Raw genomic sequence first — 27,914 nt, 5'->3', positions numbered from 1 at the left:
AGGCTGCTCATGCAACCACAAAAATAGTTTGATACGGCTCAGATATTTGCTGTGAAAGATCCATGTGACACAGTCATCTTAATCACAGAGCTGTGTGGCATGCTAGTCATCATTAGAAGCTTCATCCACAGCGGGGGTGCTGTGATTTAAAGGAAAATCCACCTCTGTCACAGGAGCTATACTTCAAAGACCCCCCTCATGTCAATCTGTGTCTGACCATCGACCTGACAGAAAACAAGTTGGTTTATGTTACGTGAAAAGAAAACATCCTTGTGTTGAGCTGAAAGAATAAACGAGACTCCTTCACCCTGGCCCACAACATCCAGCGAGGCAGGCCGGACGTGAGTTTACATGAACTGTTGACCTGCCGTGGGCCCGAACTGAGGCTGATATTGAGCGGAGCTGAGGCGGCTTTGGGAGGAGGAGTGGAGGGAACAAACAACTTCTCAGCTGAGGATCAAAATGTTCTGCCTTTCATGTCTACTTCTGTGCTTAAGACAGAACGGGAATGGTAAACGTCCTACAGTTTAGCATTAATGACTTCAGTCTTGATGTTTGAAGGGCTGAAGAGGAAGCTTCTTCACATTGTGTTTTCCTATTTCTTCTGTGCGCAATGTGAGCTCAGTCTTGTGTATTTTTGTAGGAAAATCTGGAGGCTGCTGTGTTTGTGAGTGGTTTTCCTACCTTGTCACTGTCCAGTGTGTTCTGGGAAGTACGTGAGGCGATAGAGATGGTATCCGGTTGGCTGCTGGCATCTCCCTGGCTGTCCAGCTCCTCTCCGTCCCTGCAGACAGACATCATCAATACTACGTTTTTCTTGATCTTTATTTTTGAAGGGGAAATAATCTTGGAGTTAAAATGGAGCAAAACATCAACAGAGATTTTGGAGAAGTACACTGTCAGCTCACCGTCTGCCTTTATGTTTAGTTGTTGTGGCTTTAGGGATGTGAATTGGCTCTTTCAAAGCTCCACGCAGGTGGACAGTTCGCTCCTGGATGACCTCTCGAATGTGTTTAATCCAGTCCTGTTTGTTCTCAATACTCGAAGCCTGGAAACCACAAAACTGAATCAGACTGACTTCAGATTTACAGAGTGTTTGTGCGAGCTGGTTTTCTAGAAGCGTGGCAAATTGTGTTTTTGCTTCTTGTACACAGACAGCGCACGTCAGCATGTGAACAGAGGAAAACATAAAAGCAGTTGCCCCTGTTCACTTGACCGGAGTAGATGAGCTGTTGGCCTATCACTTCATATCAGGTTCAATTTAGCAATTATATAGCTCTGGTTGATCCCATCTGAGTGCTTTGATCCCAGCAATCTTGTTCTTGACTCAGACGTCCATATTTAGACACAGAGTGAAATGACGTCAGCAGTGTTTTCTGCACCACAGAGTCTAAAGGTAACATAATGTCAGAGTTTCAGTAACATCGCTGTGTGTATCAACACGTATTTGGGTATGATTGTAATCATCTGGGTCTCATCTTCCCTTTTCACTTAGCAACCAGCAGCACCAAGGCTGCTGCGGCACGAAGTTACATAAGGCACAGATTAAGATGGTCATCAGAAGTTATGTAATAAGACAGATAGCTGTTCAGAAAACTTTCACACGTTGAAGCACACACACGGGGATGGACAAGTTTTTGTCTCTCCCTTGATCTAAAAAACAAAAACATGTCTACACACACGCACATGAACACACACACTGCATAAAACATTGCTTCTGACTCAGTGCGTGAGAGCTACCAAGTTGCTTCTGAGTGAGAATTCTGACCTATCGACTGCAATGCTAATGTTTCTGTGTGATCAGTGAATAAGTAGCAGAAAGTAACACTCCAACCGCCAACAGGGAGCCAACTTTCTCGGCTGAACAGAAGGAGCTATGGAGGATTCAGCGGGGGTGGACTACAGACGTAGAGTGACTCTTCTTCTTTACGTGTGAGCTGGCTGACGATATCATATGGGGATTTATTTTACGCTAGGTACAGCCCCGGAAGAGGAACTGATGTCCTTAGAAAGTAAAAATGATTTCCTCTGCTCTCTAACTTGATTGTTTTTCACAGATTGTTTTAAGAAAATGGAACAAGGAAGAAAGAAGACCTTTGATTAAATCAAAATCTTGATACCTTGAGGACGATTTTGTTGTCTGAGGTCGGAGTCCTGCCCACCCACAAGGCGAACTTGCAAGGATCTCCCTCCACATGTTCTGTCACCCCGAGTTCAGATGTCTGTGGGGGCGACAAGATGCATTTGAACCAAGGACTGATTATGAAAAAAACTGCTTTAACGCCATACTCAGGTCAATCAGAGCTTTCAAATATGATATTGTTCATATGACCTAAGGAAGTCTGAAACATTAGCAACATCAACCTCAGCATCTGGAGTTAGCATCTGTTGTTATTTAATAGCTACAATGCCTTATCTGTGTGTCACCATGTGATTATTATGGTGGCCTTGAAGGGCAATGGGAATAAATATTTCAAAGCACAAAATAAATTTCAGAAGCACTAATACATTTCACAAACCACAAATATACAAAAAAACAACACAGAAACAATTTGAAGAATGCAAATAAAAATCACGGATCACAAGTTAAAGTAACTGATCACAAAATAAATTTTAGGATCACAGAATAAATTTCACCCATCCTAAATTAAATTTCACTGATCACAAAATAAATTTCACCATTCACAAAATAAATGTTACCCATCAAAAAATAAATCTCACCCATCCTAAATTAAATTTCACAGATCAATAAATCAATTTCACCAATTACAAAATAAATCTCAACCATCACAAAATAAATTTCACCAATCACAATATACATTTCACCAATCACACAATAAATCTCTCCAATCACTAAATAAATTTCATGAATCCGCAAAGGGTAGGACCATGCTACTTTTCTCTGATTGGCTAATTGGAGCATGTCAATGACATCAGTCATCTATCATTTCCTGTTAACATTGGATACCGGCTGTAGCAGAGCCAGTGCAAAGTTTGAAGTGTCAATTAGGAAGGAAGAGGAGCTTAATTTGATAAGGCAGTACTTTAACAATGGACATACATATAGTTTGATTATGGAAATGCTTTCCATTTACCATGATATACACATATCACTATGAACCCTCAAGTCACACTTAAAGAGCCTTGGATTACAGAATCAGCGGATATTCCTTGTTGAATGTTTTCAGGAGGGCAATATCAGCTGAGCTGCTGGGACCTGGACAACTGTTTGGGTACCGAACAATGTGGCTCATGCTCAATCAGAAGCATGGTCTCGTGAATCCACGCGGGACCCTCTTGTGGGCACGCCGCAGGTTTATCCATCACACTTACCACTCCATGGGTTTGTCCAATCAGAGACAAGTATCATGGTCTCACTCAACGGCGCTGGTGCTACCCTTTTCAGTATTGTGAAATTTATTATACGATCAGTGAAATTTATTTTGTGATGGGTTAAACTTTTTTTGTGATCAGTGAAATTTATTTTGTTATTGGTGAAATTTACTTTGTAATCCGTGATTTTTTTTTGCATTCTGTGAAATGTATTTGTGTTTTTGAAATATATTTGTGGTTTGTGAAATGTAGTAGTGCTTCTGAAATTTATTTGTGCTTTTACAAATATTTTTACCCATTGCCATACAGGGCCACCATGGATTATTGATGCTTTTAACTTGAATGCATCATCCAAAGCGTTGAAAAAACTTCCACATTTTTCCTTTCTCAACAGAAACATAATAAATGAAATAAAGAACTGATTCAAATGAGCGGTACAGTACTTACAAAGAGCTTGCTCTTGTACAGGTACTTGCTGCGTCCATTGGAGTCCTTGACTTCCTTGCTAAAGACCAGAGACATCTCAAAGAGAAAGAGATGTCGGTCCCGACCCTTTCGGATCAGAGTCTTTGGATCCCAAACCTGGAATGACTCCTGGAGAATTAACTCTCCTTGAGAGTCAATGTTTCCATCAAAGCCTGAGGTTTAACAGGAAAAAACAGAGAGGAAGAGTCATTTAGGGAGGTTTGTAAGTCAGTACAAACATGTATGTGGGCTGCATTTGGAGGGAGGTTGAATGAAGTTATTGCTGACTCACTGCTGAGTAATCTGTGCAAAAATGAAATGAAAGAGTGACGTGATACTATTTACAAAAGCAGAGTGAAAGCACAGAGAGTGGGAAAAATCAGACCTCAGGACACATTTAGTGAATATCTACAAAAGGTACAATGTGGTTAAAAGCATCAACCTGAGTCTGTGTGTGTGTGTGTGTGTGTGTGTGTGTGTGTGTGTGTGTGTGTGTGTGTGTGTGTGTGTGTGTGTGTGTGTGTGTGTGTGTGTGTGTGTGTGTGTGTGTGTGTGTGTGTGTGTGTGTGTGCGTGTGTGTGTACCCACCATCCAGCATAGAAAGATGCATGGCATCGTTGGCTCTCTTTGGCACACTAAGCATCACTTCAAGACCGTCCTTAATCTCACCCTTACCCTCCTCACAGCAAGTCAACAACTCCTGTGGCACAAACAGACACACAGACGCATCAAAAATGAGAAATGTTTAACATTTCTATAGTTTTGATAAGAGGTAAAATTTCACATATGTTCTGGTTAGTCTTGCAAAATGTGAAAAAACGACAGAGCAAATGTCCTTGTTTTAAAAGCTTATGAAGATGCGTTACCTTGAGAAGGAGCTGATATTTAGTGATTCTCTGGACTGGTTTGATCAGGTAAGAGGAGATGGAGTTGGCAAGGCGATGTCTTTGTTGGATTTCCTGAAGATTATAAGGGGGGATGGATGTGCAACATTTAGGGATGCATTTATTCCAAAGTGTAAAAGAAGTCGGGTATGGATTGTGAATACGTTATCAGACAAGATGTATTACTAATGGTGACGTACATCAAAGTATGGCCCAGCATGTTCCAGTATGAGCTGAGTGGAGTCAGGCTTGTTCTTACAGTAGTTCACATACATCTGGAACTTATCAGCCTGAAAGGAAGAGAAAAAAACTCAAATTAAATCAAATGATATCAAAACTGTAACAGTTTTAAGGTACCATCAACAAAAACTTTTAAGTCACAATGTATTACCCAAGTCACAAAACAATGGCCGACATCCTCTGGTAGCTGCTCATACTTCTCCAACTCCTTCAGGAAAATACTGCACAGTGATAAAAACATAATAAAAAGGATAATTAAAGCTTGGAATCGCATTCTGTGAATGCTTGACATCAAGTTAGTTGAGACTGATAACTGGGTCTACTGACTTGTGGTGAAACTCATAGAGATCCTGCATATTCCCAAAGATGATGTGCTCCTTGTTGACAATACCAGGAGGGATCTCCTCTACACCACTGGTCATTTCCCACAGGTATGTCTGCACAAACACACACCACACAACATAATACATACATAATCCTCTTGAAAACGCCTCTCTTCTGTGAGAGAATGTGCATGTGTGTTGTTATACTTACATCCATACACTCCCGTAGGTCTCTGACGTAGGCTTTCTCTGTTTGAATCAGCTCAGCCATTATAAACCTGAAAGGATGTTGAACACAATAAGGTGAAGCTGCAGCATGTTGACGGTCTTCAATTCATATAAAGTGATTCCTTATGCAATAAATACTATAACATAGGTTAAGGGAAAAATACTCTCGCTCTGGTGCTGCATTTGTGGGTCCTTGGAGCCTCTTACAGCTCACTAAAAGCTTGTAAACACATGCTCTGTAATTCTCAGGTTTATGGGCCTCTTCTGTATGAATGTCCCTCATACACCAATTAACACAAATTACCAAGGTTTGTCTCTACGGCCCCACAAACACTGTAGCTTTTGTGATAAGGTGCATTACTGCTCAGCATCCTCTCATATGCACCATCAGTTTCATCTCTATTTGTTCAGACACTTGATTGGATAGAAAGATTTCTGTTTTCACCAAGATGTGCTCATGTTCTTCTGCTAAACTGACATTTGACTTATTTAACACCCTAGAAATTAGAGATAGACCGATATGGATTTTTTGGGGCTGATACTGATTATTAGTAGGCAAGGAGGCCGATAACCCATATTTGAAGCCGATATTCATTTGCAGTCAAAGTGAAAATATTGCCATAAAAATGTTGAACAATACAAACTCCAACACTTAACTAAAATCAAATGCCTTCAAGCATATGTTTATTGAACAGCTCCCACACTTAGCAGCATGTCTTACACAGTTAAATGAAAACTTAAAAAAAAAAAAAGCTAAAGTTTTCTACAGAAAATAAAGTTTTCAAAAATTTCAATGTAACTGCAATAAAACTGGACAGAATTGCGTTTGTGCGGCCTTTTACAGGCATGAAATGCAGTTGAATTAATTTTCTGTTTGGTTTTACATGACTGATTTTAAATGACCATCTAGGGCTTCCAAAGGATAGACAGGGAGAAATTCTGTGCAGAGAAGCATCAGAGCCAGAACAACACAGTTTTGAATGGGTTTCATATCGGCCGTCAGTTTAAATAAAGGCTGGGGCCGATATGCCCCAAAATGCCAAATATCGGCCTCGATAATCAGCCCAGCTGATAATTGGTCTATCCCTACTAGAAATATGAACTTAAAGAATGGCTGCAGCTATAAAATGCCAGGCAGGAATATAAAATACTTTCATATCTTTATGGGAGAGTACAGAATTATTCATCCAGGCATTTCTCTGAGTCTGTGTGGAAAATCTTGTGATGCTGTACACTCACTCTTTCCTTCGTGCTGACTTCCTCTTCTCCTCGTTGAGTTCATGGGCAGCATCCCTCAACTTGACCTCTGACCCTGGAGCACTGGCTGGGATGATGTCCAGTTGCAGCTCTTTGCTCTGAAAAGGAGGCGGGGGGGGCTTTAATGTCGTGTGTAGCAGGCTTTGTGTCCATTCATGAGTCAACACACAATGTGTGATGTATTTGTTTTCTGTTAGCACCTGCTCATTAAAACAAACTGTTGGGATATACAGTGACACAGTTACACAACACCTAGCTTCATATGACCACTGAGTAAAATCTCCCATACATAATGTTAGATACACTAAAATAGATACAGCTTTATGGCATAAAACACGTCATTCTCTCAAACTTAAATCAGGAATGCTTAAATATACACCCATCACACACCCTCTTTAAAAATTGTTTCAGACATAATCTATATCAAAGAAAATGTGTTGTCTTTCATATTACATTACAAACAGAAGATTTAAGCATGAAGCAGAGAAAAAGAGTTCCAAAGACTGATAAGGAAACATTAAGGCACTCACAGCCTTGTTGGAGTCGGAGGAAATGCCGAGTGCTGTTTCCAGGCAGGTTCGGTATTTGTCCATGCGGAGAGAGAAGTCCCTGTAGCGCTTGTCCACGGAGGACACCCATTTTTTTATTTCCAGGGCATGGGCGTGGCCCTTGTCACAAAACCCATCTGCCAGCTGGATCAACAGCTTCACCCGCTCTTTGGTTTGCTGTCAATAGAGATACATTCAGGGAGGAGATGGAGGAAGAAGAGTGGTGGAGCCGGTAGAGGAAAAGGTAGATAAGAGAGACACAGAGAGGGAGAGGGGAGTTAGGAATCAGTGTGTTGCTAGATGGACACAATAGCTGCTCTCTTATACAATAACAGTGACACAGCAATGAGGACAATACAGCACCCTGGGACAGGGCCTCACAGTGGAGCGCAGGACTGTGCAAACAAACACACAACTAGACGCAACAAAAAGAGCCACAGGCGCACAACGGGTTCCTCTCATTTTAACCGTCTTATACACAGTAGATGATTGGCAAATATAAACACACAAACAAAAACACACACTGGTACCTTTGCTGTAATCTGGAAATCTTCGTGCTCTTTTAGCAGCTCCTGTGTGTGATGAATACTAGAGCCCGTGGATGTGTGTGTGGACAGGTAAAACTCCCCAGTGTCGTGGATCCACTCCAGGGCCTGAGGACACAACCAATCACAGCAGAGTATGATCACACTGCTGGGATTTTAGGGACACAATTTAACGCAGTCTTTTCTTTTCAAATCACAAGACCTGATGTATTTGAAAAGGCAATAAAAACCAAGCCAAGGGGAAGTTTGTATTATTAAACAAAGTAATAACATCCCCTCATATCAGGGGCGGCATTTAAACTGATCGGTTCTTGAATTATAAAGTACTTTTCACTGTACATTTTACCTTTTACCCAAGTGTGTTGTGTTTCTTTATGCTAAAGCTGAGTGGCCCTCCTTGAGCTCCCGGAGGTATACCCACTGGATGCTGCTGATCTATAAATCTCTTCTGGGAATATTACCATCCCATCTATGCTCACTGCTGCAGAAGTCGAGAAGCACCTATGCCTTACGCTCTTGCGCAGTCGATCATTTACACATGCACAGAGTCCGAACTGACTTTGGAAAAAGAGCTTTTTCTTATGCTGCCCCAACAGTCTGGATCACGATACAGACTGAGCTGAAAATGGCTGAACTGGTGTCACTCAGAGATTTTTGCTCCGTCCTGCTCACCAGACAGCGAGAATCCTATGAACAATGCCTGTGAGTTTAATTGTAGCTGTCCTGAAAAAAATACTACTCACCCATTACCAAGTAGTTGTTTCTGGATGTAATTCATGCCTGAACGTATCTTACGTTATTTTTCATTTTTTATTGTTATCTGGCGTGTGCTGCTGACCTCTTGGCCAGGTCGCCCTTGTAAATGAGATCCTGATCTCAATTGGATTTATTTCGTTAAATAGGTTAAATAAAAAAAATAAAATCACAGCTTGGGGTTCCTTAAAAATAAACTAGAAATTAAACATTAGCAAGCCAAAAATATCAAAATATTAACATACAAAAAAGATAACTTAAATTTTTAGAAGGATTTAAAAAGAAATGATGCATAATAAATGATGCAAAACTGGATTTAATGTAAGGGATATTATGTAAACTGTAAATCCAAATTAAGATTGCCAAGTGAGCCTTGTTAAGTCAATCTGCATGAATTCACTGATGAGACTGAAACCAGAGAAAACAACTGTTGGGTTTGCTTTATAAAATGGTCACATGACTAAAACTGTCTGATTCAAGTCATAGAGGTTAAGAACAAGGGAAGTTTTTTCTCTTCAGAAACAGCAAAAGGAACATAAATGTGGTTTGAATGACAGATCTCATCAGTGTACTGTGTAGCCCAAACCTGCTGTGCCCTATTAAAAGTTAACTTGCTCCTGCTTGTCTATTTTTCATTTCCTGAATGTCCTACTGGCTATGTATTAAAAACCAGCAGTGGAAGAACTGGTCCAGTCAAACTGTGACACCAGAAAGCGTTTTAGCCCTGGGGATAAAACCTGGATTGCCCTAGAATAGCCGTGTCCTAGAAACATCCATGATGTCATCTGATTTTATTAGCTAAGTGCCACCCTGTGTGTCTGAGCTGTACTCTCCAAACACCACAAGAGGGAGCATGGTACTTGTGTTTCAACAGGCGGCTATCTGGTGCACAAAAAGAGGGAAGAGCTGGAGTATCATTCAAGTTAGCCTAGAATAAACGCCTCCAACAGTCAAAGTTTCATCTAAATTATTTGTTTCAGATTTCTGTCAAGTCTGCTGAATGTAAACAGCTCTTTCAAGCAACTTAAAACAGCAACATGCAAACTCTCTCAAACTTTTTAATCACGAATCACTAAGAAATACTTAAAACTCACTGATGATCTTAGTGTTTTGGATGTGACTGATCATACTCACATCCCTCTTTCCCCAAAAAGCACATAAGATCCTAAAAAGCAATGTTAAAAATGTTCAGCTATGGTAGAGGGCTAAAATGAGAGGTTGTAGACTTATGTTTGGCGGTACTCTGTAATAAACATAGTGTTTAAAGATCACTGAGCCGCATAATGATAGCTGTCTTCAAGACTGTCATAGTTGTGAATGTCTGCCAGCTTACATCATTTCCAGTACCTCTGAAATGTATCATTACTAAGAAAACACAAAGTGCTTGATTTAAAGGAGACATAACTGAAGATGGGAGTTGCAGCTGTTAGCAAACTGACACGAGAGCATCAGGTTGATTGATTTGATCCAAGAGGAATCTCTGAGAAAGGGTTGTTACTTGTTCTGTCTGTACTGTATTGAGTGAAGTACAGCAGTCAGCTCGGGCCGCTCAGTCTTATTCCACATTTGTACTCATGAATTCACAGTGTGCTCAAACACACGGAACAATAAGCACGCACCTGTTTTGCACTGCGTTCAAACACTACATACTGCTGGCACTGGTCCAGCCTGCGCTTCCTCATCGTCCAGAAGTGGAGCACTCTGTTCTCCCTCTGCAGCAACTCATTTAAAATATCTGATGAAACAGCAGAAAGTATTTTATGACTTTTATTGCAGTGTGTCTGGGACAGTCTGGGAACAAAAGGGCAGTACATTTGAAAGATAAATAAGCCAATAAGAAGGTGAGACACAGCTTTAAAAATGAAAAGATGCAGAAAAGACAAGACACTGAGTCATCTACTTACTCTTAACCTGAGTCTCTGGAGCTTTGACATGGGACAGCATGCCAGGCATGTTGACACTGTTCCTGTGCAGGTACTTCAAGAAGACGTCAGCGTTACGTCTGGCTAAGGTACAGGCCTGTAAACATGAACAATGATGTAACCAACAAAGTCAACAGCACTGAAAAGAAACTGAAAAGCAGCTTACAAATCATACAAATAATAAGACTTGACTTTTTAAGCATAAACTGAGATGATTTTTGCACCTTAAGGAAGGCTTCTTTCTGCTCCAGATGTTTGCTGATCATCGGAGTGACGTGATCTGACTCGCTGTTAGGGCCAAGTTTATCAGCACCACCACACCAGTCTTCTTCTCTCTTGTACTCCTGCTCCAGGCTCTCCAGCACACTGCACACCTGAGACAGAGATAATACAATATTTAACACCTCTGTTTAAGGAAACACTGACCTTTTCCTACCACAGATTTTCTTGTGTGTGATATTTTACACCTGCTCTCATGCTGCAGGCACAGTTTGTCCAGCTCTGTTGATATTCACAGAGTAAAGGGTAATTTGTATAATCTCTCTTTTTCAAATCTGTTTTGCATAAACTGACTCCTATTTAAGATGATTTTACCAAAACCTGATGTAGTTGGTGGCTTCCACTCTTAAATGTACCTGTTCAGAGGTCTTGTAGAAGGCCACAGAGGCATTAACCAGCTTGAGTCGATCCTCCATCTTCAGCATCAGCTGCTGCCAGTGGTCTGCAACCTTCCAGTCAAAGAAATCAAAACAGTTTTTACAAAAGGAAACAACACCGACAACATTTTTATTCATATATTTTTACAAAATGGCAGAAAGACAGATACCTTTTCTGCACAGTCTCTGATCATATCCATGTCATAGTGGTTAGCCTGGAGCAAAGCCTCAGCTTTCTGCTGTACCTGCAGCGCACTCTGATGGGTTTTCTGCGTGGGGGATAAGGGGGAGATAAAAAAACAATAAAATTCATGACTTATATGAACCTCTATATCACAATGATTGCTTTGAAAACAGGAGCTCAGCTCCCTGTTGTCCCTGCAGGGCAGTTTGGCATAGGGTGAAGGAAAGGCTAAATAAATAAATGTGGTATCTGATTATAGCTGTGTCATAAAGATTGTCCTGGAGAGAGGGTTTTGGAGAGGAAATCAGATAAAGTAAACAGTATCTGGTGATTTTTGTGTCATAGCTGTTAGCCTGAAAGACAACTTGTGCTCTCTGCTGGACTAAAGGAGGGGCAAACAGACAGAGATAAAGAAGAAATGAGGAATTTCTGCATCCTATGATAATGCTTGCAGGACCTGCAGGGTGCTGTCAAAGAGCACCTCCTATATCCACTGCTCATTTCTCACCAAGCGGGGAACACAGTTATGGCATGAGTATTAAAATTCAAGTCTCACTTGGGCAATAATCGTAAACACAGCTTTCTTTTGAGTGTGCAGCTTTATGTATGCATGCATGTGTGCATGTGTGTGTGTGAGAGCGTAAGAGAGAGAGAGTAAAAGTAGAAGTAGGTCAGGTACAGGCCTGCATTAAAATGAGCCAAGCTCGACAAAGTTCAAAGAAAATTCACCCCGCATAATCAGTGGTTAAGAGATAAAGGAAATAAAGAAGAAGGTGAGGAAGGAGGGAAAGAGGAGAGAGGTGGAGATATTAGTTATTCATAATTCCATTTCATGTGTGACTTGCGAGGTGAAGGAAAGGCAGTGGAGACAAATACAGTGAACCTGAGGAGTGTTTCGGAAGGCAAAAGGTTGAACAGAGCAGAGGAGACACAGAAGTGAGAGAGAAAACACGAAACATGAAGGAATGAATCAACATAAAAATGACAAAAGAAGACAGAGGGAGAGAAAAAGCTGAATATTTTATGAGGAAAGAGAAAGACGCATGTGACTGAAGTTACAAAGCACGTGGACACGGAGCTGTGAATTCTTTCTGAATGAAGAGCCTGAAGGAGGCACAAGCGATAAGGAAAAAAAAACACTTCATGTTACTCTACATTACCTCTATTGCATGTTGGAATTGTTCGTGTTCCTTCTGCAGCTGCTCGGCTTCTTGTAATGAACTGGCTGTGATAAGACCGGCGTTCAGCATGGACTCGCCGTTACGGATCCAACCCAGCACCTAATGCACACAAAGCACAATCAGAGACATATTAAGAGTTTCTGTAAACATTCATTTATTATTTGCTCTGCTTAGAAAACCTCCAGAAAATGGACCAATTAGATGCTGAAATGGCATAAATGACTGTCTCCATCAAAGGTTTTTTTTGGGGGGGAATCAAATTTTACCCTCAGAGGTATCTTCTCGTGTGTTTTTCATCACATCTCTGACATCCAAATTTCCTCAGATACAAACTTCACCCTGCTCCTTTTCAGTCCATGTTACGATTATAAAATCTTTCTATTGCACTTTTTCCAAATCAACCCAGTCTATCCCCTTCTTATATACTCACACACACACACAAGCACACTGTTAAATTCACAGTAAATCCGTTTGCTCATAGTTTTGTTGGCCTACTTCTAGCCAAAGGCTATGTTAAACACAGTCTGTCACAAATACACCCCTCTCCCTCTCTCTGACTCAGCATGCACACCTGCTGTGTGGGTGATGGGCTGAACTGCAACTAAAGCTGGGCTGTAAAAGTGATGATGCAACACAAGTCTGACTCCAACAGAGTTTGTGTTTTCATTGCACCCGCATTGTCCCCAGGCAGGACAGGTATGAATATAAGAGGAGCATTATGTGCACATGACGCAGTCTGAATGCATGAGCAAACAGAGGTAAGAGCAGGTAAAGAGGAAGAATGTGATTCATAAGCTTGGTATGTCATAAGACAGCAAACTATACTATCCTTACAATATATATCACTGCCTTTAAATATGATATGTTTACCTCACTTTTAGTGCAGTTATCATTTTAGATGGACTCTGCTCACTAGATCACCTCCTCAGACAGTGTGTTTTTATATTTCCACACAGAAAAGAGTGTTTAAAAGTAACCGTGTCCTGGTTTAAGATGTATATAATGCCCCAAAAGAACAGAGAAAGAAAATTCAAAAATATATTAGAAATTTGGAGCGGTATTGTTTTCTATGGTCAGATGCAAATTATAGCTTTGATTAACTCTGGTCCAACATGGCTGCAGCAATTTCTTGGGGAGTAAGAGAAAGCAAATGCAGTCGAGCTCCTCCTCAACCAGGTTTAAAAAAAATGTAAAAACTTTAGGTTTTCAAATATTATGTGTACCCAATATCTTCTTAAAGATGCTATGAGGAGGATCTGTTCTAATTGCACTTCCTTGCCAACTTGTGGCCCGGAGTCTCCTCACACTGTTGTAAATTATTCTTAGTGAGGTGTGTGTTTTGGAATCAGATAGAAACAAATTTTCTATGTTCGAGACAACTTTTTACTGGATGTGATGCGCCGTGGTAAGGTATTTAGCTATATGTAGCGCGGTCAGCAGCATGCTACAAGGTATCTGTAGGCTAACTTGACAACCAGTAAACACTGTCAGTTTGTAAGTACTTTAGCAGCCGTTAGTATTTAGCGCAGGTGGCAGTCCGGTGCTCTAAAACATGTCCGTAATGTGTGTAACTTTAGTTAACACTGCTAACGTTAGCTATGTGGTGTCAGTCATCTACCAAGCAGAGCTAACGCAACTTCACTCTTCATTTTATTGACAGACTCTCAAGTTTGAACAGACCACTGCAGAAAAACTACTGCAGGAAGGTTGTAACGGACAATATCACAAACAGCTTAGCCCCTGTGTTGTAGAGTGATACAGCCCGAGCTAAGGGCTAATTGGCTTTTAGCTCGGGCTGTATCACTCTTTAGTTTAGTTTTCCTCTGCTCTTCTGTCATTTTTCTGTCCGACAGTTTGGCTCCTGTGTCTACCATCGCTACAAAATACATACATACATAGAAATCATTTTTAGCAGAGAAAAACACAAATCTCTGTGTTTTATCTCTTCTCTCTACTAAATTTCGTCATCTGTGTTGTCATAGAGACCTAGCAGCGCTGCACACCAATAAGGTCCTGGTCGACCTGATCTGGTAGTTAAGAAGTAGCAGTCTAAAATAACTAGTAACCAGCAAAATTGGTGCTGATAATCTCATTTTAGGGAGACTTTTCCAAGATCACTTTCAAAATCCTTACAGCCCCTGCAATGTATTGACTAGCTTATAAACCAGAGCTGATGAAGATTAGCCAGGATAAAAATGGAGACTTATACACAGGTTTCCTGTATACTGGATAACATCACCATCACACTGAAATTACACTATTGGCACACTGTCTATGACACCAAATCAATACATATTATGTGGAAAATAAGTCTTAACTTTGTATCCTTCACCTTTTCCAACCCTTCATTCATTCATGTTTAAGTATCCTGAGGCCTGTTGTTATTCAGCCGCATCACTATGATAACAGCCCCAGCTCTGAAAACTGGCTATGAGTCTGTTTATGTCTTTCTTTAGAACATCAGGAGCCTACATTTCAAAAGCCAAACAATTTTCTTGCTATGAATAAATTCATCTATTTAATGAACATTGGGAGAGAATCCCTGGCTGGCTGGCTTTTTTCTCACTGACGCAACACAAGCTTAGAAATCTCTTTCCCCTCCCTCTCGTGCCAGATTCTGTCTGTCCCATTTATCTTCTTTTGCCCTGAATTTTTGTTTAACTCCCTCTCTCTTTAAAACCTTGGCTGAATATCCAACAGAGCTGTATCACTCAGACTATTCCCCAAAGTCAGAAAGAGATACGTAGAGAGAGAAACGAGAGACAGGATGAGTCATCTACACATGGTCATGTACAGACACAGCGGTCTCTGAAGTCAATTAAAGCTACAACATACTTTGCTGTGACATCATGGTAATAAACCGACACATTGATTTTAAGATATCAATTCAACCCTGCTCTGCGAGGGAAGAAGACTTGTTATTACTTCTTTTATTGTTTCTGAAACAAAGCATTAATCTGTTCTTATCTGAGTACATTATGAGCTCTGTCTCCACTTTACCCAGTCGTCACATAACACAAATGTTAGTGTCAATAAAACGCATTGCTAGGTGTGTAGTTTTGGTGTATTGTGGCCGTACTTGTTTGACTTCAGCCTGTAGATGCCGTAATTGGACACACTGCTCCAGATGTCTCCTGTGCTGCTCAGCTGCCAGGTCCAACTCCTGCTGCTTCTCGTGGAGAAACTCGAGCAGGTCTTGGACCCGCGTGGCCATGTCCACATCTCTGTCGCACAACAGCTCCACACCTGCAAATATAAGCCAATGTTTTATGTCACATATTAAATTCAAATCCTTAAGGTTCTCTAAGTATCCATCCGATAACTGCTTGGTATTGGAGCAAAAGATGTATAGGCATGAAATGCATTCTCTGGCATGTGCTTTACCCACATAGTCTACATGGAAATAGAACGAAAGCTTAAATATGTATTCCAAAAAAGCGTTCCATGTTATCTGCATTTCATTGTTGGATAACTGGATAGGTGAAGATTTCCTCATTTTAAAATCATTCACAGAGGATTGAAGATGCAGCTTAAATTTTTCCTGAAAAGAACCTTACAGACAGTGAAATGCTAATGATGTGGAAGCTGACCAAATTATGTCTAAGAGCAGTTTTCTACACATTTTCTACAAATTCTGCATTTATATAACATTTACTCACATTTTAGTCCTGTATTCCAGAGCTGCATAGTGTGCCAGTCGTGATGCATGCTACAAAGATGGCCTTGGTAAATAATAACAGTCCCGAAGTAGCCTTCAGAGGCAGCAATTGCATGTCTATTTTTGTAGAAGTAGCCATACAGCTAACTGAGGCAGAGTAGCCGTCTGACTGCAGATTTTTGCTTGACTTCAGTTGGATTTGTACTGTGACAATCTCTGAGGTGGAACATTAAAACAATACAGCAGGCGTGGCTTTGGTTATCTTAAAAAAAGCACTTCCATATGTGTGTGTGTGTCCGAGTGTGTGTCTATGTGCGTGTGTTACAGTGGTTTAACCCGACAGTGAACATGACTCTTGCGGATTATGAGGCAAAATCTGCTTGGTAAAAACAGATGTGTCTCCCGTTCCCCTCCTCCTCTTTCTCTTCAAACTGCATTTCTCTTTTTATTCCACTTTTGTTCCTATTCATCGAGTCCTAACCTATATAGCATGTTTTCCTCTCAAACTTTTACACATAAATCAATCTTACTCTTCACGTTCCATTTTTAGGATTTTATCTCTGTTCCTTAACCATCAGCTGTCTCCTTGTTTTCCCTTTTTATGTTATTCCCTAGCTGCAAAAACAACTGTTTATTAGCTTGTCTCATCACATAAATTTAAAATCTGACAGCTTAATTTTGCCATGTGCACGCACCACTCCCTTGCATCATTTAAAACCTAGTAAAGAAAAGCTTCAGGTTAGGGCCACACACTATACCCTTCAGTAAAGAAACTGTACTCAGGCACAACTGCAGGTGCAATGAGCAATTCCAGGACATGCAACGACAAACAAACGAATGCTTGACACATGCTAAACCCTCCAACAAATGCAGTTTTTCTTAACTGTTTTGCAGGAAAGTCTGTCTTACATCACAGCACAGATGCAGCTCTACACAAAAAGAAAACTGGCGGCTCTGAACAGAGTGCCTGTGTGTCCCCTGCCTTCAACGGAGTGTGTCACAGGTACTATAAACACATAGCATCAGCTGGACACTGCAGGAATCAATCATGGATGGAAGCTTGCTTGTAAAACATGAGGATGTGTATCGACCCTGACACAGAGTATGTGCTGCAGACTGTTAACTTTTAGTTGGTATCCCTGCATTTACAGCGCAGGAGTGTGAGTCACACTCAGTGCAAGATGGTGAGCTTTAATTTCATGGTAGATGACATGTAGGTAATACAGTTGTTATATAAATGTCTGTTTGTAAATCTTATTGCAAGAGTGTGACCTGTTCTCTTTCTATCTGTTTATGGTGGCACGAGAGAGAAGAAAGAGTTGAACTGTGGTAATAGTAGGAGGTATTATTGGCGGCTTAATGTACCCCTGTGTTACTCATACCCAGTGCTTCTGCTTCTTCTCACTCACCTGATGCCTGTACTTCTGTGACATACTGCAGCAGCTCCTGTCCCTGGTGAATGACGTCAAAGGTAAGGTTGTTCATGGTGAGTGCCTTGTCTGCATGATGCTGTAGCCTCTGCTCAGCCAGTGTCAGGTCCTCTGTGTCAAAGTCACTCATCTGCTGGGACAGCTCCTCGTTCCATGACTCCAGGTCTGAGATAATCTGAGAGGGATGAAATTAGAAAGAATTAAAGTGCGTAAGACATGAAGATGGGTAAAAATCACAGAATAAAAGAAGAAATAAAATTAGTCATGATTAGTTGTTTAATAGAAATCCCTGGCTGGGAAAAATGAAGGGAGGAAAGATTGCAAGACATTATGAGCGACGAAGGTCCCTGAGAAGAAGCACAGCTGTTTCCCTGCCCATAAAATTTTATGATTAATAAAATTCTTGAATATCAAGTCAGACAGTTAAATTACGGTAACCCTAGGCCGACTGCCATACTAACAGAGAACATATTACACTGCTGATGCACGGCTGGTAAAGCAGATGTACTGAGATGTCAGCGCTTGTCTCTGACAGCCCACACAGACTGAATCATGATACCAGGGGGCACCTTGATGCTGGCACCATCCAGCTCTGTCTGTCAAATCCTTTGTTTTTATTTTTTTTTAAAACAAATTCAGTAAGTCTTATCTATAGTTATTTTAAAAACTGACCGTCTGCTATGTCTGTGGCACGTAGAGTTAGCAAGGACAACAGTTAATGAATTATGACTCTGTTTTGAATTTAAGACCTGTGTTATTGACTGAAATAATCTGAGTCTTTATCTCAGGTGCTTGTAATGGGCATGTTGAGTTAGGAGTCTCTAACATGACTCATGAAAACATAACAGATCAGATTTGGACCGTCACGCTTGGACAGCTCAGTGAAGCAGCTCAGTAAAGCACCCCTCACTCCTTCAGTGTCCCAGCTGCTGTGTGACCTTATGAACCAATGTAAAGAATGTGACCATTTGAAACGTTTGGCATTACCACATTACCCTGACAACCAGTTATCTATGAGAATGACACGAAAGTAATGGGAAAAGTTTCGCAGTAACTCATAACTGTGGTAAAATGTGATCTGTGAGCATGAATAATGTTTTGTCAGCAGTCCTCATCGGTTACCAAACTGCAACTGTCTAGTGGACAAGAAGACATAAAAGAAGCTGATTTCAAGATAATGTGACAGAAACAACATTTCAGTAGCAACTTTATTGTACTGTTGCCCATTGGCAACATGAAGTGTTGAAGAAAAGATATCAACTTAGATTAAAAAAAAAGGATGAAATTCCAAAAAGTTGCTTTGAGTCTATAGTGAAAACTGCATCAGTGAATATTTCAAGTAGACTGCTAAAAACAAAGATAGAAGTGATCTTGCTTCATCTGGACAATTGAGGCACCGTTTACACGACAACGTTTCACCTGAAAATGTAAAACGCAGTGAAAATGCTGTGGAAAAAAAATATGCGTTTACCCGGAAACGCTGAGGAACTGAATACGCTGTAGTAAGCAGGCCAGGCCTGTAGTCGGCGCCATAACTGTCTTGTCCAGAAGCCGCTATTGGGAGCTCTCCACTGAAGCAGAGTTGATCCGGTTATCTGGTGAATTGGGGATTACTAAATTCAAAAGAGGAGCTACAGACGCACATTTTGTTGAAAGACAGTCAGTGGATACAGCATATCGGGCAGCATAAGCACAACACGGTAGTTTGCGATGATTGTAACTACGGTACTGTTGTCCTGTTGTATGCGTGAAGCGCGAAGCAGAGTGTGAAGACATCGTTTCTACTGAAAGCACAGGTGTACTGTTCACACAGCAACGGTGTCGGCAGCGTTTCAGAAAATCCTACTCTGAGGCCGTTTTCAAGAGTTTGCGGTTTAGGCCATGTCCACGCATAGCCGGGTATTCAGGAAAACGCATATATTTTTGTACATTTACGCCTGTGGTCCACGTGAAACCGCAGTTTTACGTCACCGAAAAACTATGTTTTCTGAAGACTCCTGCCAAAGTGAAGATTTTGGAAAACTTTGGTTTCATGGTTTCGTGTGGACGCCGGTACACAGAGTTTTCAGTTCTCAAATGTCACAGCTGAATGACGGGGGGCTCATTCTGGTTGGCTGACACGGGTTTTACGTCTGGAAAACACTGCCCATTGTGGGTTTGGCATGCCTTTAGCAGTGTTGCCAACTTGGCGATTTTGTCACTCTTTTTAGCGACTTTCTGGACACCCCAGCGACAAAATTAGAGAAAAGCGACTAGCGACAAATCTAGCCACATTTTTTGGTGGGATTACTTTTTTCTGACTCCAAGATCACGGGAGAAAAGTAAAAAAGAAAAAAGCGCTGTTTTCTGCCCCCCAGAAAAAAACGATCTGGTGACTTCTAGCGACTTTTGGGCGGGCCTATAGCGACTTCCGATGCTGAGGAGTTGGCAACACTGGCCTTGAGCCGCACTCACCGGCGGATTTACCCGCTGCGTGTGGACGGAAGTGTTTTCAAAAATGAACGAGGGAGGATATTCCTTTTTGAAAATACCTGGCTACGTGTGGACATGGCCTCAGGTTGGCTGAAACGACATTTCCGAGTAAAAGCGAGGCTGAAACGCAACAAAACTTTTGCGTTTCACCCTAAAACCGTTGTCGTGTAAATCGCCCAGTCTGTGAGCAATAACAATCTTTTGTTAAGCCCCAAACTCCTGAAGTAAGTTACTTAGCAAAATCCCTTTAAAATAGTCCTGTGATGGCATACATCTAAGCTCTGTGATAATATCAGGTAATGTCACCCCATATAGTTGACTGTCTAAAAAGAAATTCAAAACTGACCATCAAACAGAAAACACAGAACAGCACTATCTTTCTTATATGGGTTGCAAACTGTGGTTATAGTTGGTAACTGGACCACCTAGATGGAGTTCCATATTTACTTCCCCTAGTTAAGCAGATGTCTTGCCTCTTCTTTCACTCTAAGCGTAAACATCCAGTCCAAGCACCAGAGGGACACATTTCCAATAATTTGAGATGACCATGAAGTCTCTGCAGTTTCTCTGTGAAACAGCGTGTTGCTGCTCAGTCTAACCTTTTAGTCTTTAAGCTGTGTAAGAAACAAAAAGAACTCTAACATTCAAAGACAGGTGTTATAACTTATTCAGCCTCTACAGCAGGGAGCTCAGTGAGAGTAAATGACCTGCTGAGAAGTACTTGGAGAGAAACAGAAAAATCAAAGACTGTGTCTTTAGAGCTGGATATAGTCGAGCCAGAGTCTACAGACACAGATATGAAATACACATAGTAGCAACTTTTTTAAATCTTAGACAAGATTTATAACAAACTTTTTCTTTTTTATAATTGGTCAGAAAGATCTCTGTAGTGAGTATGATTGTAAAAAAAAGTTGGATTAACCTCTACTCTCAAAATAAACTGTGCAACAGGGTACACCAGGATTCTCAATTCACACAAACAGTTTTGCAACAATGTCCCTGCCACATGAAAACACAACACCTCCTAAGTTTATCAAGCAGTTTTACAGAAAAACGATGAAAAGATCCTTTTAATCCCACGTGATAAGTCTTTAAATATGGCATAGAAGCAGAAACTCACCAAACATTTATTTCCATTCTGCCTTCCTCTCCTCTTACAGTTGAGTAAAATGCCCTCTGTGTGCAAAAAGACCATCTCCCTCAGCTACAAGCGCTGTAGAAATGAACTAATGCAGGAGATAAGTCTTGTCTTTGACTACCTCTTTTGTATCTCAGCAGTGTCCAGTGATATTGGGCATATCTTCATAGAAGAAAGCATTGTGGGACAACTGTAATTCTCACCTCAACGCATGCTCTCACCTCAAAAACACACCCCCAATAAGGGCCAGGAGGGAGTGTCACAGTACATGTGTGTGAATGTGTGTGTGTTTGAGGGCAGGGAGTGGAGGGAATAAACGCCTCCTCCACTCATCTTCGTGCTCCGGCACTGTGTCATATTAATCCTCTGTCTGTGTGTGTGTCTGTGTGGGCGGACTTCACTGTTCAACACAAGAGATTAGTAGATTCACGAACTGTTCCCTGACTTGACATGCAGAGCTAATGTGAGACTTATCTGTTCTTTTGGACTTACAATGCAGACACAAAAGACTTTAAACCAACCACAGAACTTCTGTTAGCACACACTGTAGGGGAATCACTCCTGTGCAGAAATGCCAGGAAACAACACTGACTTTTTTTGGCATCTGTTTGAGCAGCGGATGGACATTTGAGGTTAATTTTCTTTCTGTAAGGTTAATAAGAGGATCATTAGTTTTCCAAGTAATCTGCTTAAGTTTGTTTTTGAAAGTCTGCCTGACGTGAAGGAAGGGCAAAGCTAATATCCTGTAACACATTAATAACTATTTAATTATCCATAATTTTAGGAGACAAAAGGTGTTTGGCGGGAAGTTGCCTGTTGCTCCAAAATCCGGTTTGACAGGACTTACAACCATCAACAGATTCTGACATGAATATTGTGCGTTTGAATTAATGGCAAAGGAAAAGCTCAGAAATCAATTGATAAAAATTTATCATACCTAACCATACCTCATCATTTTAAATGTCTGTCATAATGGTAACTATTCTATAAGTGTTGGAGAAGTCCCTCAAACCAGCAAAGACAAAGCAACACAAATTTGAATTTATTCTCTGACCAGGAACCTTTCAAGGTGTGTGAAATCTAGCTGGAAGTAACATATTTAAATAATACATCAAAACCTTTATCATAGAAAATGGCACAGATTTTTGCTTTGTATCATCAGAGCATCATACCCTCAATACTGCACCAGTTCCACTGCAATCCTTTATTTTTAGATATTTGTGTCTGGACCATGTAAGTGGACCATCTGACTCAAACAGCAGCAGTTAAATTTTAAAGCTCTGCTTGCAGACATGTATAAATAAATGTAGGCCTAAATCTCTACTCTTAGCTTTTGCTTCCAAAGGGACAGAGAACAAAACCATCTGTCAAAACTGCTGAGCAATGTTTAAATCATCATGAATATCAAGGCAGTATTTTAAAAAAGCACCAATCATGTCAGAGATCCGAGTCAGAAAAAAGTAATCCCACAAAGGGGTGTTAATATTACTAACAGATACATTACACATTACATTATATGGACTCATTTCTCTTAGTGCCTTCCATTCCATACTAAATGACAAAAAAAAAGAAAACTATGGATCAGTGCCTGTATTTTTAAACATGGGTTTTGACTCACTTCCAGCAGTTTATCTGTATTTATTTAATTATTGTGTTAATTGTTCCTTTAATGACGGCAACATACTTATTTATTATGAGGTGTGCTGCTGCCCTCTTGGCCAGGTCATCCTTGTAAAAGAGATCTGGATCTCAACGGGTTTGATCTGGTTAAATGAAGGTTAAATAAATACAATTATGGCCAAATGATGGCTTAAGGGAGAGGAATGAAGGTCACAGAGTGGATGAGATGTGTCAAGTGCAGCTTAATACTTTTTTTAATGCAGCACATGTGAGGGTATGACTCTGGAATGAGTACAGATCTGCACTTTTTAAGTGTGACAGCCACATGGAGTCACCATCATATTTTTTTTTCATTTGTTTGCTCTGTGGCTGTTGCTGATCTTTTCTTGGATTAAAGAAAACACACATTCTCTTACCATCAACACACACAACCAAAATAAACTTCCCAACCATAAACACATTTACCCTCTTACCTGCATTTTCCTTTTTTGAATAATTTCATAAGCAACTCAACTTTCCCTTTCTGACTTTCTCTCCTAACCCTTAACTCTAAATCATCTTCTACTTTTCATCTTCTTTATTATCACTCCAGTTTGATCCCTGAAGGATACATCAAAAAACATTCATTATGCACCAAGCCTCCGTATCCCGCCTACTCACATCAATTGCGTCCCTCTCAAAGATACGAAGCTGGAGGAAGAGCTCCAGTTTGATCTTCCTCTCCTGAAACAGCTCCTCCATCTGGCCTTGCGCCTCGTCCAGCTGCTGCAGCACGCTCTCGATGTGCGCCATGCTGCTGTTGTGGGGAGTCTTGTTGCTCGAGATGGCCGAGTCTCTGTGGAAAAAAGGTAAAGTGCAGGGAGGTTTCAGAAACAGCGGACTTGTGGTCAGTCAGTGATGTGGCTCCCAGTTCTTGTGGCGAGAGCACATTTCAGAATAAAACAAAAAAAAAAAAAAAAAGAGCAAATCTTTGCTCAGTTTACTTAAAAACAAAATCTTTTCTATATTCTGCTCCTTGTTTTTCTCTTGCTTTGACTCTACAACCACATGAATGTCAGATGATTGGAGAAAATGTCAGGTCACTATGGCCTGGGGCTTTTCATTCCTAGATACTGGCATTTAGACGGTTGTTTTCAGCAACAGAAAAATGAATTGAGTTCATCAATTTTTTGGGATAAAAACTAAAATATAATATTGTCTCTATGTGATTATCTTTTCATAAACATGATTTACCTTACTCTACGCAATATCTATCACAACATTAAGACATTGCATAAATAAGTGTCACCTGAGCTGCTGAATGAGGTCCTCCCCCTCCTTGATGACATTGACTGTAGCTTGCAGGGTGGTCTGCTGCTGCTGCCCGAAACGCTTGATCAGGTCCTGCACTGCTTCCACCGACTCGGCGTAAACATCATCCAGCAGCTCCTTCTGAAGCTCTTCCAACCACGTCCACAGCTGAAAGTGATTGACAGAAGATGAAAGCCAGTTAGAAAGCAGCATCTTTTGTTGTACTCCTCCCAGAGCAGGGAAAAAAAAGCAGGAAGCAAAAAAAAAAATGGTGTGAACAAAATACACATGCTGAAGGGGGCGGGGCAGAGACGCTGTGAGAAAAACACAGACGCAAGGATTGATAGAAAAGCTGCCAAAAGGATGGACACAAAGAATGCACGAAACAATAAAAAATCTGACCAGTTCTCCTCAAAGCTGGCAATGTTTTTTCCTTTTTTTGTGAATGGTCATCTTAGTAACAGATTAGCCATCTGGGTAGGTTGGCTTGGCATACAAAGCTTTGGCACAGCATCCAAGCTTAAGGAGAGAGACCTGGCACCCACGCTTTGTCTAACACCCACGCTGCCTCCACAAAAAAACACTTCTACTTTTGGTAGTGTAGGCATCATGCACTCAGAAACATACAGAGGCTTATATCAGACCCTGCATGCACGAACATGCAAACTCTGTGTTATTTGGCAAATGTGCAATTGGCTGAGTTTGCTTTTTGGAACGTGGGGTAAAAGGTAAGCTGAGGTAAAAATTTCAGGCATAAGAGTTTGAAACATGCGAGCTCAGGGACACGCATGAAGAATCACACTGACACACACAATCAGTGACCTGCACCGGTGTGAGCTGACAGATGGGATGAAGGAGATTAGTCCATATGGACATGTTAGACTAGGTTCATTAATAACTACACAGCTCTGACTGTCACTATGAGTCTCACATGTAAATAGGATGTAGTGTTAACACATGCAGAGAGAAGTGATATGTAAGTGTGGAAGGGGCTAATTATGTATCACTCTCTCATTATTAGACCAAAAGAGGAGTTCAGGAGGTGATGTTGAGACTATAGACTACAGATTAGTGCCGTGTCATGTGTAGTTTGCATGTTCTTGATTGCAGAATCTACAGTCATTATTGTTAATGTGACAGTGAGGGAGGAAGCAGACTGAGCCAGGTTGGATTTAATTTATAAAACACAAGTTCAGAGCAAGTGCAAATGAAAAGCACAGATATTTGCACAGGATGAACATAACGACTGACTGGAAGATTTTTCAAGACTGTAACGATTTTCACACTTTGACATCAGACATAGAGGTTTATGCGTGTGCAGATGTTTGAAAACTTTGTATTCACACCTCCTGAAATTTGCCATTGACAGTCAGCTTGTGAATGCTTTTGAATACCTGGGGCTTATATCTGAAGTATAACCGTTTTTATCATTTGACATAAACTCTGAACATAACCTACTGCGTCATTAATTAATGTAAAGGATGGATAAAATGTGAGAAATTTAACAAATCTGCTTGCGCTTTCCCTTAAGTTGCCCTCCAGTGAAATGTTTAGTTTATCCAGTCATGTGGACAGGACTGTGACTCACTAAAAACTGTTCTTGCAAGAGTCCTTACACAGAAGATAACAACTTATCATGACATGATGATTATGATACAGATTGTGATAGATTTAACATTACTATCTTCGATACACCATTATCTGGTAAAGGTATCTGCTTTGTGGTGATTTTTTTTCAGCATCGCATGCTCATTTCACCATAACGACTCCCTCTTGTGTAATAAGACAAGAGAGGACACACACCTCTTTGACATGTGTGTGAAAGGCGACAGACATGTCCAGCAGGACTTTACGCTGCTCCACACGTCGCACAAAGTCCTGGATGCGATCCTCAAGCTGGTGGGCTGCCTGGTATATTTCCTCTGGGTCACACTCTCCGGTCTGTGCCAGCTGCTCTGCTGCCTCCAGGAGCTTGTCAGCGTTGGTGTAGGTGTTCTGAAACATTGAGATGAAGTGCTTTTAATATCGGAGCCAGAATCTGTATTATTAGCAAGGTGTGTGAGGGTATATAAAACCAGGACTGCATTTCTTTTTTACATTAATCTTAATGTACGGATATTGAGGCAAAAGAAACACCACACACTTGCAATATATGGGCCAGTGCAGAATATTTTTCTGCACTCTTGCTATACAAAAACACAGTAACACTCTCCAGCTGTGAATACCTGAACAGACATCTTGGTAGTTTTGTATGGGTTTGGGATAAAACAGTACATTTGAAATCAAGATTACCTATATTGTTTAAAGTAACTTACGTTTAGGGAATAGATTAGAACTTGATTTGTTTCATAAGAAAGTCTTTTTTTTTGTAACACTTGAGCATAGGGAACACATATTCACTATTAATTATGTGCTTACTTATATGCATAAAAGTAGCATACTAGCCCTTTATTTGTATTTATTACGCATTTATTAACACCTTACTCTATATAGCCTTATTTTACCTCTATTAGGGTATGAATTAAGACTTTTCATTATACTAACTCCTAATTATCAATTAGAATAAATTAATAATTATCAATTAATTAACTAAAATGAGTGTTCTTGCGCTACAGCCCCTTTATAAGACCCTAATAACCCACACCACTATTCACATGATTATTCACAAACAACAATGCATTTATTCACAGCCAATAAGTGATCATTAGGAGTTAATATAATGAAAAGTCTTAGTTCATACCCTAATAGAAGGTAGAATAAGGCTATGTAGAGTAAGGTGTTAATAAATGCTTAATTAATCCAAATAAAGGGCTAGTATGCTACTTATATGCATATTAGTAAGAACCTAATAAAAAGTGAATATGTTTTCCCTATTTCCAAGTGTTGCCAAATTTTTTATAAGGAAGCGTATTCTTAAGTACTTTGCCCTTTTTGAGTCCATAACTTTAAAACCCACCTGTGCAACCTCTTCAAAGTCTTCATGTCTCTTCTGCAGAGCCCTGGCTCTGTGCAACGACTTTCCAACCCCAGTGTGTTTACTAAGAAAGGCCTCTCCATGGTTTTCTATCCAGTCCAGCACCTGGAAACACACCCAGAAACATGTAAGACTTTCAGTTTATGCAGAGTGAATATCAAGTTGACAGTTATCATTTTTGAGCAGTAGGGGGTGCTATTGGCCCTGAAAGGCTGTGGTCAGATCACATTAGAGTCACAGTAGTTTATAAATGCCATCCTTTTCTCTCTGTCCCCTCACTCTCTCCCTGTGCTCTCTCTGTACTCTTTCCTCCATCTGCAGTCTGTCCAGTGTGAATCACAATTAGGTTTTGCCTGATAGGGAATCCAGAGCAGTGCTAAGTGTCAACATTTCCACAGTGAATGAGATTAGCTGTAAATCTTTGTACATAATTACCTTATTATCTTTTAAACAGATGGCCGTACTGTTTCCATGTGGGGAAATGAAAAGGATCTGCATGATGCTTTCAAGGTCTCAGGGAGAATATTTTGATGAGACCAACACGTATGAGCACATGCACAATGCCCTCGACACTTTATGTGACACCAAATTACATCACCATGGAAACCACTACCAAGAGGAAAGGGTAATGAAAGAGGGGGATAGAGTGCAGAGACACAGCAAGGAAGAAAGAGGAAGGAAGAGCGAGGGAAAGAGAGTTCACGCCCGAGGGTAAAACGCAGAGACGACACTTTACACCAGCTCAGTGGGTTTGATCTAAGGGCTCCACCATCCAAACAGCTACACTCTGAAAACCCAGGAGGAAGTGTAATC

The 27,914-nt window shown here is 40.7% G+C and overlaps 1 protein-coding gene across 3 annotated transcripts in view; it reads right to left on the bottom strand.

Moving 5' to 3' along the window:
• triob (trio Rho guanine nucleotide exchange factor b) overlaps positions 1-27,914 on the bottom strand; it is a 120,263-nt gene that overhangs the window by 27,243 nt on the left and 65,106 nt on the right. For all 3 annotated transcript variants that reach the window (XM_074684171.1, XM_074684169.1, XM_074684170.1), the window contains 25 exons: positions 27,084-27,206; positions 25,931-26,122; positions 24,126-24,295; positions 23,498-23,672; positions 17,587-17,782; positions 15,599-15,765; positions 12,499-12,618; positions 11,325-11,423; positions 11,134-11,226; positions 10,723-10,872; positions 10,481-10,595; positions 10,196-10,311; positions 7,809-7,931; positions 7,261-7,455; positions 6,713-6,828; positions 5,457-5,523; positions 5,250-5,359; positions 5,074-5,143; positions 4,883-4,972; positions 4,665-4,757; positions 4,387-4,498; positions 3,781-3,971; positions 2,121-2,222; positions 909-1,048; positions 685-784 (listed from right to left, as the gene is read on the bottom strand). In XM_074684171.1, coding sequence (XP_074540272.1) covers positions 685-784; positions 909-1,048; positions 2,121-2,222; positions 3,781-3,971; positions 4,387-4,498; positions 4,665-4,757; positions 4,883-4,972; positions 5,074-5,143; positions 5,250-5,359; positions 5,457-5,523; positions 6,713-6,828; positions 7,261-7,455; positions 7,809-7,931; positions 10,196-10,311; positions 10,481-10,595; positions 10,723-10,872; positions 11,134-11,226; positions 11,325-11,423; positions 12,499-12,618; positions 15,599-15,765; positions 17,587-17,782; positions 23,498-23,672; positions 24,126-24,295; positions 25,931-26,122; positions 27,084-27,206 — 3,225 coding nt within the window. The remainder of the gene's footprint in view (positions 1-684; positions 785-908; positions 1,049-2,120; positions 2,223-3,780; positions 3,972-4,386; positions 4,499-4,664; positions 4,758-4,882; positions 4,973-5,073; positions 5,144-5,249; positions 5,360-5,456; positions 5,524-6,712; positions 6,829-7,260; positions 7,456-7,808; positions 7,932-10,195; positions 10,312-10,480; positions 10,596-10,722; positions 10,873-11,133; positions 11,227-11,324; positions 11,424-12,498; positions 12,619-15,598; positions 15,766-17,586; positions 17,783-23,497; positions 23,673-24,125; positions 24,296-25,930; positions 26,123-27,083; positions 27,207-27,914) is intronic.

Source organism: Halichoeres trimaculatus, unplaced genomic scaffold (genome assembly GCF_033239565.1).
Source record: "Halichoeres trimaculatus isolate MK-OKI-2021-1 unplaced genomic scaffold, fHalTri1.1 fHalTri1_scaffold_12, whole genome shotgun sequence".
NCBI classification, from domain to species: domain Eukaryota; kingdom Metazoa; phylum Chordata; class Actinopteri; order Labriformes; family Labridae; genus Halichoeres; species Halichoeres trimaculatus.
Note: the sequence above shows the minus strand (reverse complement) of the source record. Positions and strands in the feature narration are given on the sequence as shown.